At 33.4% G+C, this 14,063-nt stretch overlaps 1 protein-coding gene across 2 annotated transcripts; it reads left to right on the top strand.

Moving 5' to 3' along the window:
* The first annotated feature begins 1,335 nt into the window (after positions 1–1,335).
* Positions 1,336–9,198, top strand: LOC131153631 (uncharacterized). 2 transcript variants are annotated; one of them, XM_058106065.1, is made up of 5 exons: positions 1,336–1,954; positions 4,297–4,346; positions 6,660–6,737; positions 7,264–7,927; positions 8,469–9,198. In XM_058106065.1, exons 1-5 carry the CDS (start codon positions 1,811–1,813, stop codon positions 8,991–8,993), a joined length of 1,461 nt encoding a protein of 486 aa, XP_057962048.1. In that variant the 5' UTR covers positions 1,336–1,810; the 3' UTR covers positions 8,994–9,198. The 2 variants fall into 2 exon arrangements, with proteins under 2 accessions (XP_057962048.1, XP_057962047.1); XM_058106064.1 differs by having other exon boundaries at positions 1,345–1,954; positions 4,282–4,346.
* Positions 9,199–14,063: the final 4,865 nt, after the last annotated feature.

The following is a 14,063-nucleotide window of genomic DNA, read 5'->3' as shown; positions in this document are numbered from 1 at the left end:
TCAATATGATGTGTGACAAAATTTAATTATAGGGTTCTCACAGGATTGCGTGATTTTTAAAAAAAAAAAAAATTAACAATTAGAAACTTTTAGTGACGACTCTAGAATTGTCACTAAATGTTCTCCAGTAGTGACGATTCTAGAATCATCATTAAAAGTGGGTCAATAGTGATGGTTGCTAACTGTCACTAAAAATATGTCAATTGTGGCGGTTTAAAAACCGTCACTAATAGTAGATTTTTAGTGACGATTTTTGGCCCAAAAATAATGTTAGTTATAGTGACAGTATTACACTTTTAGTGACGGTTTCCAAAATTGTTACTAATAGTAAGTTGAGATGGCTATTATAGTCACTAATCTATAAGCATCACTAAGTTGTTACTAATAATTAATAGTTACGATTTTCTATTACTAGTGACAGTTTAAAACCGTCACTAAAAGTCTTTTTTTTTCGGTAGTGAATCAACAGTAGTGATGTTATACACATACATTAAACCTATCAAATAGAAATAGTTAAAGCGTCCATAATATATTTTTTAAATTTGTTACTTTAAAATATATATTTTTTTCAAATTATATTTATTAATTATCAATTAATTTAATTAGTTTAGTGGCTTAGTTCATTTATTAGTTCAAATGAGTTTCAATCAAGTCCACTCGAGCTCGAGTTCAACTCGTTTAAGCTTTAGTCAAGTAAAGTTCAAGTTATGTATATGCTGAATAAGTCGATTTCAAATAAAAAAACTTTAAACTTAAGTCGAACTCGACTTGAGTTCGAGCTCACCATAGTTTGACTCAATTTGGCTAATTTGCAGTTCTAATTATCATAGTTGTGTGATCAATAAAAGTAAATAAACAAATTTCATGTGACATAATTAAATAATGAATAGTAAACTAAATCTATTTGAGATGTGCCTTATTAACTCCCCTTCCCATGTTTTCAAAATAATTTGGATGATAACCCCCGGGCGTTGGCTCGGGTGACAAGGGCGACCCGGCTGAGCTTGTGACCCAGGTTAGCTGCTCGGGATCGATTCCTGCTGCCTTGAGCAAATCCCGATTTACCTCTCTGCAGGGTCTTGGGGTGGGTTCTGTGGGGCGTGGGGATTAGTATCAGCTGTGATGCATCCTAGGGTAATCTGATAGATGCCAGCTGGCACCCCGACGATATCCAAAAAATAATAATAATAATTTGGATGATACATGTTTAAGCCATGTCCAATTTATTCTCCCACAAAAAGAAATGGGGACACCCACGTCATTTCTTTAAATTTCATGGATATATCTGTCATCTAACCTCAATACATTTAGCCACGGTGGTCGAGAGAGATTTCTCTCCGTGGTGAGCCGCACCGAAAACCCTCTCCCGCTCTCTCTCTCTCTCTCTCTCTCTCTCTCTCTCTCTCCATTTTTTACTCTTTCAACGTTCCTTCTTTGCAATTACACGGACATATTTATAGGGTTAGTTTGTTTTTCAAGACAGCCTCAACGGAATCCGTCAACCCCTCGTCTTACGCACACCTAAAATTACGCAGAAGTTCCCTAAAATCACCTTCCCCCACCCCGAAATCGCCGTCTTCTGCCGCAAGCAGCCGTCCTCCGCCGCAAACCGCCCTTCGCCGCTTACCCACCTCCCCAAACGTGGTTCTTTAGCCCCCTCCCAAGACGGTTTTTCAATACGCCAAGGTAATTTTCGGGGCCGTTTCGGTGGCAAAGAGAGGGCTAAATTTTGCGTTTCGGAGGTGGAGGCGGCAGCGGCGGGTGGTTGATTGCGGTCCGTGTAGGCGGACGGTGGCAGGCGGCGGGGAAGATGCTGAGCGTGAAGAAGGCGTGGGGAACGTGGGAAGAGCTCGTCCTCGGCGGTGCAGTGCTCCGTCACGGTACCCGGGACTGGGACGCCGTAGCTTCGGAGCTCCGAACCCGAACCCTGTATCCATACATTTTTACGCCCGAGGTTAATCCCCTGCTCTCTTCCCTCTCTACAAAATATATTGCTTTATGAATTTAATAATGCAAAATATCTTGCTTTATTCCTTGTATTTATTGTTTATTCTGTTTTTATTTATATCATTAATGTGAACTTTTTCTTTGTGGAGCTGTCTTGATCTCTCATTGGCTGTATGCAATTTAGTTTTTTTTTTTAAATTTTGTCCTTATTATTTAAATATTGTGGAATTGTCTTTATCATTTTTTCCCTTGTGAAATTACCATTTTCTCTCTCATTATTGTTTACTGTTTTACGTTTTTATTGTTTTGCAACCGGGTCGGGTCGCCCACCCGATGTTTGATCGTCTTTCCTCAACGAAAGATGCCCCGTACATGGGCGGGGCACTGAAATGTCCGAACTACCCCGACCACCTTTTCTTTTGGGTGGGAGGACCCAGCCAAATTGCCGACTATAGAAAGGTACACTTGAATGGAATTTTGTGTTCGTAATGGCTAAAATGGGGAAATGGAGGAAAAAGGACTTAAGGAGATTTCAGGGTCCACATTACATGATCTTTTATGTACATTACATCCCATGCATCAATTTCTGTGACACTATATTTTGGAGTATGAATTTCAGACTTTAAATATGAATTTGAATAAATTTTAATATAATTTTATATTACATCTGACTAGTTCCAATACAAATCCAAATCCAAAACCTATCCAAACATAGAGTGAAAATTTTTGTGTGAAGTTTTTGTTTAGGCATGAAGGCTTTAATTTTGTTTGCCACTGAAAAACTTATCACTTGAATAAGAATTGGTCACATCAAGAGTGTGCCAAGTGATCTAAGTTATGCATGTTTTTAAAACTTAGAGCAATGAGAAATCTAGTGAAGCAGGTTGAACTGTCGAACCGATAATGTGCATATACACACACATACAGTGAAATTTTGTTTTTGTGTAGTACAAAGATACATATCCTATGACCTGAACAAGATGACTTCCTTTTGAATGCTTTCAAGTTTCAACAGGGCCTTATAAATTTTATTTCCTTTGAATGGCTGGGACATCTTTTCTAGGCCATCTCAACTTTGCCAAAAATAACTAGCCAATATTTTGTGTTTACAAGAATAAGAATTGCAACCAACTTTAATGCCAAGTCCCAAAATTTATCAGTTGTTCCTTGCAGTTCCGTTGAACAAATTGGATTAGATATTGTCTAGTTACTCATGTTATGTTTGGTTCACAGAATACTTATTCTTAGGAATAGAGGCAATTACAATAGAAGAATTTGATCATCTGTATTAAAATATATGTTATTATCATAAAGTAGAGAACAATCTAAACTTTTATGAATCCATAACAAATAATAGACAAAGATTAACTATTCCCAAATTTCAGAATGTATATTTCCTTTTATATTCCATGTTGGATGGAATAATGAGGAATAGATGAGGAATAACCATGATATCTATTCCCAAATTTCTTATTTTGTTCTATCTTATTCTTAAGAGTAGCTATTCTGCGAACCTAACCTCAGTCCATATTTAGTTTCCTAAATTATTCATGAAAACTTGAAAGATTATAACAAATCCCAATGACTGAAATATTTCTTTCTCATATCTTCTCCAAATAATTTATGACACTCGTCTCACTTGCTCTTGCATACAACTATTTCAAAGATGACAATGCGTGTATGAGAAGTCTTTTTATCAGTGCCAGCAGAGTGAATCTATTTTCTATTCATATCAATAAATGGCAGGAAGATCAGGAAGAATTTTTTTTTTTAAAATGAGAAAATGATTCTGCAATAATCTAATGAATGTTTTTCTTTCTGAGTTCTCTAAAGCCTCATCACCAGTTTCATCATCCTGTTAGACTCAAAATACTGGTTGCTATTAATCTGTTCCGTACCTTACATTTGGGAAAACCCATAATTTTCATTGGGCTAGCTAGCTTGTGCTTCTTCTGCTTAAGCTTTATGTTATTCCCAGATTAATCCTAAACAGCCCATAGGCTAATGCCCCATCACACCCTCCTGATTTGTATTAGCCTGATGGATTCTGCATGCTCTTGTTCCTTTTTTTTAGTGAATTAATAATGTTCTCATTCTACCCAGTGACGATTTTGGAGGTAAGTCTGTGTACCCTTGATATGGCATCAAAGCATCGACACTGGGTGTTGCATTTATTTATATATGTATTAAGTGTGCTGACTTTTCATCTTTATCGATCCATTCTGACCTAGACTCTGGCCATCACTGCCTCCCAATTTGTATTTTTTATTAAGATCAGGGGCACCATTTGACTATATTTCATGACCTTTTGGGCTCTCAAATTTACAAGAGCAGCATCCCCATGTGCAGGTGTGTAAAGCCAAGTATGAGGACTTGCAACATCGTTATTCTGGCTGCAAGTGAGTACAGTGATGTTCATTTAATGTGTTACTTGTTTAAATCTGGCAGGTTTAAAACACTGATTGAAGGTTAAGTAAATTAATTTTTGCTTAAGAGACTTGTCCATTATTCATCTCATAGTTGTTGCTGTGGCTGATTTTTTTTTTTTTTTTGCTTGTAATAATGCTTCATGAAAGGATTCCAATGTTTTACTGCACCATCACTGGTAAGTTGAATTTCTGCTTTCATGACTGCAGAAAGTCCTTTACTTTTAGCTCACAACACAACCTAGGTCTGCTGTTCATAGTACATGCATAAATACCACGTTCCTAAGTAGTGCATACCTTTGTGCCAATACTACAGCTGGTCCTTCATATGGACACGTCATTACAATAATCTGGGTAGTGTTGCATCGAATGCATGGATGGACTTCAATCTGGTGATTTTTCAGAAGGATAGTCTCTTTTCTCTAAGTGGCAGGCTTCATCATCTTTTGTTTTGACATTTATTGTTGAATGCCTAACATACCCGAGGTCACTATGACCATGAGTTTTTAAATTGCTGCATTTTTTTTTATTTCTTTTCCCCCTTGATAAGTTAAGCGTCCATTTTGGTATAGCTGTCAAAAAAATTATGGAAACAAAAACCATATATGAAAATAAAAATTAGAAATAGAAACTAAAAAGATGAAAACTAACAAATTATTGGTTAATATGTCTAAAACTAAAACAAGTTAGAAACATAATTGAACTTATGTTCATTTTTGTCATCAAATTGAACAAAAAATAAAAAATATGATTGAAACAATGAGGATGCAAAACAATACAAATTAGAAAAATATTGTAATAAAAATATATTATAGTTATGATTATTTACTTAATCATTATATTTTTAAACTCACCATTTATTGCTCCAAGAACAATCCTATTGTGCATGTCAATTGAAAATGGTAAAACTATTTTTTAATTGACTTTTTTTTTCTCTTTTCTGAAATTTTATGGGTAGTGGATACACTCTTACTTTAATTAACTTAATTTGATAGAGAGTCCAGTACTTCTAGTTCATGAATATCTTAATAGGACAAACCGCCCCATGGATATCTTTGCTTTGGAGCAAAATAAATAAAATTAGTTTAATTAGGCTCTCTATGATAATGCCTTATCATAATGCCTGTATCTTTTGTATTACTACGGCTGTTGGCACAGAGTTAGCCGATGCTTATTCCTTAGATACGTCATTGCTTCTTCTCCCAGAAAAGAAGTTCACTATCCCTGGGTCTTCTACCTCCACGAAGCATTGCTCTGTCAAGGCTTTTGCTCATTGCAGAAAATACCCCCCCTGCTGCCCAATGTAAACAAAAAATATTGCCATTACCGTTTGTTAGCTACTATGCTGTATTGTAACGAAAACAGGAAAAAAAAAATGATACCAAACAAGTGCTCGAGCTTTTGTGTCTATTGTCATACTGAGTTTCCATGCATGATATGCAACTTAGAAATGCTTTCTTTTACTACATTTAGTAGAGAGTCTATCAAATTATATATTTTGAGATTAATATGTGTAGAACTAGAATCAGCATTCATTATATGAAAACTTTGTAATATGTTTCAAGACTTCTTATTCGATATTGTATTTTCGGCACTTTTAATCCTTATTAGCAAAGTGATCAGTGCACACTAAAACATTGATCACTTTGCTCTTAAAGGGCACAATGATATGAAATGGACTAAAATTGGGTCTTGGACAAGGCATCATAGTAGCAGCTAGGGATGCCATGGGAAACAGTGAAGGTTTCCTCTGGTTTCTTGCACTACATTCAAATCAGTTTTCAGTGCGTGTGTTTGTTTTCTCCTGTTCCTCCCTTGAAATATATCCTGCAAACCTGGGTGTAGGAGTCTAGAGACATTGTGGATCCTGTTAAGGCCTCATATACATTGTTGGTCCACAACCTAACAGCTAAAACTTTTAGGTAAAATGGTAATCTAACATGGTATCAGAGCAGGTTACTAAGAGGTCCTGGGTTCTAGTCTTGTTGCCTGCGTTTATTGTTTGTTTGTTAAGAATTTTATTCCCTATAATGGTTGTTGTTTATTGTTTATTTATATCCACTTGCTGTTGGGCCATATGTTTGAGGGAGTGTTAAGGCCTACTATACATTGTTGGCCCACAACCTAATAGCTTAAGCTCTTAGCTAAAGTGGTAATCTAACAGATCCTTTCCTTAAAATATTTTAAGCCAAATTAAGATTAGAGCTTGTATATTTGTGTGGTAGGTACATTCTGAAATTACTGATAAAAGCTTGTTACTAATTTGCTTTTCATGTTTCTTCTCAGGGCTTGGTTTGAAGAGCTTCGAAAACAACGAGTGGCAGAGTTGAAGAGAGCACTGGAGCAATCTGAAGACTCAATTGGGTGAGTTTTTAATTTTCGTTTGAGTTGTATGCATAAAAGAGCTGCAAAAAATAAAATATAATTTTTTGTGCTGCCTCTACTTTTCCCTTGGGGGGAGAAAAAGAGAGGGGTGGGGGGGGTGATGGGGACTGTGGGAGATAGTAATGTATTTTTCACCATTTCTTCTTTTTTGAGACCTGTGCAATTGGATTGACCGTTGAAAATAAAATTTTTGGGAAGATTTCTTGAGCCTTAAAAACAGCTGCATGGATACCAGTCTAATGACTGTAAGGACTTGTTGTCTAGTGTAACCATCTGATTTTACCTAAAAAATGAGGACTGATGACTAGACATGCAAAGTGAATTATTGATGAGCTTTGGCCTTCTGTATGTCATTGGTTTAGTTCAAGAGAAGTTTCAGGGTAGAGAAAAAGACTCCAGCTAAGGTGTCCCCTCAAGCTGACCAGGCTGGACCTATCTCTAAATGCATCAACATGCTTATTTTTGAAGAACCCTGTTGTGATGGTCTTGTGGATTTGCATTTCAGGTCTTTAGAATCGAAGCTTAAAACTCTCAATGCAGACAAAGGAGATTCCTGTTGCATAGATTACAACTCCAGCCAGATGGAATCAGCTGTGCCCTTTCAAAAATCTGAGGGAATTGAATCTTCTGGCAAAGACACATCTAAGGATGGGCTATCCGCTGGTAGTTTCACACAGGAAACACGGACAAACTGGTTGCCTGAATGCCGTCTTCCACCAACAGTATTGGCTGAGGAAACAGAGACTAAACCTGAAGTTTTAGAGTCCTCTAAGAGGGAGAAAGCATCTGAGTCTTCTGAGAGGGAGAGATTTTTGGAGTCTGCTAAGCAAGCTAAATTTTTAGGCATCGAGAAGCTGACAGAGAATATCTGTGGTGGACAAATGCAGGGTGTTAGGAAGAGGAGAGGAAAAAGGAAGAGGAAAGATTGTAATAGGAACAAAGAAGGGATTATAGGAGAAGGCAACATTTTGGGTTCTGTCAATGTTACAAATGCTTCCCAGTGGAAAGAAAGCTCAATGCGTGACTCTGCTCAGATTGCTAGAGCTCCTAGCATAATTGGTAGCAATGTAGGTTTAAGCAGGCAAGGAATTGATGATCTTATGGCGATCTTTGACACAATTATGAAGAATGAAAATGCTTCCATGTTTCGTCATCGACTTGATAGCCAGGTAGGAACAAATATTGGATGCTTTGCAACTTTATTTATATTGCTTCTGCTTTCCAACTCTATCATGTCCTTCAGATTTCAGATATATGTATCAATCTTATTTTGTTATCATAGTGACCAATTTGATTTTTTCTGAATTGTCATTGCCATTTTTATTGGGCTTGCTGCCAATTTCATACTACACTTTTTGGCAAGTTCATATAGTTTGTGATTTGCTCTTCAAACATTGCCAGTTGTCTAGTTACTTGCAGCTAATGTGTATTCCTCTCAAAAAGGTTTATGGAGCCTTGCTTTGTGGCCAAAAAAATTATGAAACCTATTCATTTTAAATAGATCTTGTGTCTCTCTTTGTTTCTATGTCATTTTCTGTTTCTTTCTTTCTTCTGTCTGTTGGGCTGGTAAGACTACCCCACCCAAACCATTCATTGCCCTAGTCAAGCGTTAGGACCCCATGTCTTTTGTTCAAGAAGGATGGCCATTAGCAAAGGAAGCTTCATAGGGAACCTGCGTGTTTTAAATGTTCTAATGTGTTTCCTCAACAGAAGAAAAGAAGATATAAGAAACTGGTTCGGCGGCACATGGATTTTGACACCATAAGGTTCAGAATTTCAAACCGCTCCATCACATCAGCCAAAGAACTCTTCCGAGATTTGCTCCTGCTCACCAACAATGCATTGGTTTTTTACTCCAAGAAGTCACACGAATACAAATCGGCAATGCACCTAAGAGACCTTGTCACCAGGACACTAAGGCAACAGTGCAAGGACCCCAGTAAAAAGGCTGTTTCCACTGGTCTGATCACCACATCACCACTATGTAATCCTCCCGGAAAACCCAGAAGCATTCGCCCACGTAAACACAAATTATCAGGGAAGGGAAGCAGCACTGTGAATGTTGTTTCTGGGAATTCACAAAGTGGTAGAAAACCGAGCAGTGGTAACCCCCTGCCAATGGTAGAGTTGGTACCAGCAAAAGGGCTTGGTAAACAAGGAAAAGTTGGACGTGGAACTGCTGGTCGTCAAGCTGAAACTCTAGCTAAGGGGAGAAAGAGAACCCGAGGAAGGTGAAATTTTGTATAGGTAGTTTTGTTAATTTCCCTTTGTCTAATCCCAGTCTCTGGCTGTCAAACTGCTGACTTGGGTAGGTAGGCTGTAAATGTACATAAAATTTTCCCCATTTTGGGTGATATAGTTGCAGAATGATGGCCATTGTAATTAAATACTGAGTTACATCAATTAAAGAAGTAAAATTTGTTGTTTTCTTGCTTTTACAGTTCTTGGGATTCCATTTGGTGGGAAAATTACATTATGCTCGTGCTTCTGTGGTTTTAGGGTTTGAGTTCAAGCATACATCAGTTGCATTTTTAGTGATTGATGCATGTAGCAGGACAATTTCATGACCTAAAATTTCTTGGAAACCGTTTGATTATGACTTGGAATGTAATTTTCTGGTTTTCAAGGGGCAGTGGTTTCTTTTTCATTGTTCAAATAATGTTTTACATTTATATTTATAATTTTGTTGTTAATTTTAAAAGCAAGAAACATTTTGGAAAATGTTGAACTATTATCATAATATAACTTGATTTTTCAATGGTAAACTTGGTCCTTTGAAAATGCTAAAAAGAGAATCCTAGGAGCTTCCTATTCAATTTTGAGTATGTTTGTTTTGTTTTAAGAAAGAAAATAATAGGAAAAGAAAAAGTAAACTTAGTTTTATTTTAAATTTTTACATTAAGTTCTATTAAAAATAAAATTTTGTTTTTTTTTTATCATGATTAAAATTTAAGAAAAAACAAAAAATTAAAATGTTATTCATTTGATATATTTTTTTTTAATTTTCTTTCTCATTTTCCATCATAAACAAACACAAAAAAGTAAATTATTTTGAAATTTCCTTTCTTTTTCTAATGTTTTTCAAATTGTATCTTACTCATCTCTTAGTTGTTTGTCGGCAAAAGATATTGACCTCTCTTCAGATTTGGAAAAAAGATATTAATCTCTTCTAAGGTTTTAAAAATCTCATGGACCTTCCTTAAGATTTCAAAACTTTCATAGACCTCATTTAACATTTAATTTTTGGGACACTTATGCCCTTCAAAACCTTTTTTTTTTTCGTTAAACACAGTTAGAAGTTAATGTATTTTTTACAAACCTCAGGGGAGGTTTGTAAAATTCTTAAAACTTTAAATAAAAGTTTTTTAGATTTTTAAAATCTTAGTGAAGGTCAATGGTTTTTTTTTTGGGTCAAATCTCAAGAAATGTTGATGTTTTTTGTCATTGTTTGTTTTTGAAGTTGAAAATTGTTTGTTGTTTGTTTCATGTTCAAAAAATCTAATCTACTAATAGACCCCTTTGAATATGCTCCACTCAATGTTTTTGTTTAATTTTAAAAAAAGAAGTGTTTGTATGGCTAATATTATGTCTTCTTAGGGAGGGAAATTCAAATGTACTAAAAGAGACAAAAAAAATAGAGAAAAAAAAATCAATGTTATTTGGTTAAGTGAGAATGCATGAAAATTAGTGAAATTCCCCTTATTCATTTTCCTCTCAATTTTGCACTATGTATTTGGGAAAAAGTTTGGGGGTTACTTTTTTGTTTTATTTTTAATGGTATATATGAAAAAAAAAAATCATTCACATTTTCCTTCCTCTTTTCCGATTTTTATTTTTTATTTTTTGTTTCTTCTGCTAAATAATGTCAGCAGTAAATTTATCATTGACCCAAAACTCCTATTTGGTTGGTGCATGCTGATATTCACAAAAAAAAAAAAAAAATAGTATGCACAATTCAAAAGTATATTCTGAAATGTGCTAAAGGTCGATTTGAGGATTTTTCCCACTCAATAGTTTCATTTGTAATTTTATCTTAGAAACATGGAAGCAGCAATTTAAAATTAAAATATTGAATATCTTTCAAACTCAATTACAATTAATACCCTTTAATCCACAATCTGCATTTTTTTCACCGACTTGTAACACAATGCATGGCTATATCCACAATCATAGCCATTCCTTAGGTGGATTAAGGTCTACTTTGAACTCGAAAAATATTAGAAAAAAAGGATTAAAAAATTTTTAATTTTATATTTGGTTATCAAGTGAGAAAGAAAATAACAAAAATATATCAAATTTATGATAAAAAATTAAATTTTACACATCATTAGTATTTGCTTTTCTAATTTTTTAATTATATTACAATAATTTTTATTTTTAATAGTATGTAATACGGATGAAAATTTTAATGAATTTTTTTTTCTTATTTTTCTTTTTCTTTCGCTTAACAAAATCCTTGATCACCATAAAAGGGGGAAAAAAAGAATTATTATTATTATTTTTTGAAAAGGCCCGCCACTGCAAGCCTACCAAAATTGAATTTTGAATTACCCCCACCCGTTTTTGTTCAAATGGAAAATGGATCGGGTCTCATGCTCTTCGGGTCTTTTGAAGAGGTGGAGTTTCAAAATTGGAGAGTTAGTTAATTTTTTGGACCCACGTGTGGGCCCCACCTCCTTGGCCCTACCTTTCTAGAACGAAGTGAACCAACGCATTACCAATTGGCAGGTAGCGCGGTGGCAGAATCGTGAATTAAAAACCAATTACTATTATTCATTACTAATGACGTAGTATATGTTTTTATTTATTTATTTAATCTTCTAAAATTTATTTCTTAAAATCAATTTTTATAAGTAATAATAATAAATTCATTGAAATTTAAAATATGTACGGAAATATTTTAAAATGTGAAAAATAGAAAATAAAAAATAAATATAACTTATAAATAATTATGAATTAATTGTTAAATATTTTACATTTAGTTAAAAGTAGTTATGTGTTAGTTTTAAATTAGTTAATATAGTTTTTATCTTTACATTAAATGTTTTATCTAACAATTTTAATAAATAAAATTGGACATCATAATATACAAATATTAGTAAGAATATTTCGAGAGGCCAAATTCCACATATCTAATATTAATTACCATTCTATTTAAGAACATGGATTTGAATTTGTTTAAATAAAGATCGAGCTCAATACAATTATATATATATATATATATATATTATATTTTATACAAACTCAAATCAAAATTTCAGATTCAAAGTTCTACAGACATGGTGAGGAAATTTTTATATAGAGAGCCATTAACTTAAATATTTTTATATTTGATTATGCACACGGCAAAATACTAATTTAAATGGACATCGATAATTAATTGATCATTTAAATTATGTTGCTTAGGAAAAACATAATTAGTGATAAGTACTATTTGGTACTTATAGACCAAGCAAACAAAATTTGATTTATCGGTTTAGGATGAATTTTTAAAATTTTTGATTTTTTAATTTTTTATTCTCTAGAAATCTTGATGAGTTCAATTAACCGAATTAACTGAACTAATGTGCATATATAGATATCAATATATATTAATTATGTTGTTTAGGGAGTATGTATATTCAAATATCCAATAACTATTAGTTCACTACTCATACCTTAAGATAATTGTATTTGGTTAAATTTTGGTTAATCGATTTAGATTTTAGCTAGTTATTAGTTTGATATTTGGAAGAGTTCTTGGCTCGGTTCGATACAAGAAAAATCTTTAATTGAAGTTTCGGTTAATTCAATAGATGAATAAATTGTATTGACTAGATGTTCACTCCTAACCATTACAGTAAAATAAAAAAAAAATTGTAAAAAATATTAGTCTTATGATAATTTATAGTGAAGTATTTATTTACGTATCATACTCCCTTTATCATTTCGTGTACCTATAATACTATAAATTGGATTTTATTTGGATGTTTTTTTTTTAAATATTAAATTTATCTTTATAACTACCAATGATTATTTCAAAATATTTCTTTAACTATCCAAAAGTATCCCTATGATTATTTCAAATTTATGCTTAAAACTGCTCATAATTATTAAAAAGTACCATTGTAACTATTACTAGAGGTATGCAATCGGTCAATTCGGCCAATTCAACTAATTAACCGAATTTTTCGATTAACCCCACCCCATAATCGAATTCACTGAATTGAACTCTTTAATTGAACTGTTCCTAACTGAATCAAATTTTTGGGTAATTCAGTTAATTTAATTTAACCGAATAAAATTAAAATTAATTATAGAAAAAATATATGAATGTATTATTTGTATGCCAAAATAGGAATGACCGAATGGGAAAGGAATCTGGGAATGGTGGAATGAAACATTGGAAGTTTGGAACCCGTGTCTAAAATCATATAATTTAATAATCTATAATTAATTAAAATTCGAACAATTCGGTTAACCAAATTACATTTTTCTCATAATCGAACTGAAAATCGAATTACCAAATTTACCTCATTCTGAAATCGAACTGAATCGAACTACAAATTAACTTAATTGAATCGACTGAATCGATCAGTTAATTCGGTTAAAACCAAATTATGCTTACCCCTTACAATTATCTTAAAATACCCTTATAGTATTTAATTCTTTGTTATTTTATTTATAATTATTTAAAATTTTAAAAATAGAGTTGTGGAGCATGCAAATACTGCATGCCCATGACTAGCATATAAAACTAAATGAATAAGGACAACGATATAAATTGGTAAAAATATGAAAATACAAACTTATATATGCCACATTTGCGATTAAGTAAAAAATAAATATGAAATAGTGTTTGAAAATATATATTTCAAATTTTGAACTTGAATTTGAATAAATTGTAACATAATTTTATATCATGCAAATTCAATGCAAATTCAAATTAAAGATTTGAATAAAGATAAGTTAAATGTTATGTTTCATTTAATAGTGTGGATTTGATGTTTATTTGTTTGGAAAATATTATCGACACTATTATTGTTATAATGATTAGGGATTGAAAAGGTAAAACATCACTTACCATATCGGTCCAATAGGTTTTCAAATGGGACAAGTGGCGGCGTTTAATTGGCCGACACTTCTTTTACCTCTGTCTCACGGGTTAACCGTGCGATCTCCGGCCATGCCGTCGCCGTCTGAAAACGTGGGAAGACCGAATTTCCAAATCTGACCGTCGATATACCACCTTCGCAAATAACAATTTTTTAATTTTTTTAAAAATAAAAAAACAAAATAAAAAACAAAGTCCGTAATTCGTACGTC

The sequence above is a fragment of the Malania oleifera genome, chromosome 4 (genome assembly GCF_029873635.1).
Source record: "Malania oleifera isolate guangnan ecotype guangnan chromosome 4, ASM2987363v1, whole genome shotgun sequence".
NCBI lineage: Eukaryota > Viridiplantae > Streptophyta > Magnoliopsida > Santalales > Ximeniaceae > Malania > Malania oleifera.
This window is presented reverse-complemented; position numbering and strand designations above follow the sequence as displayed.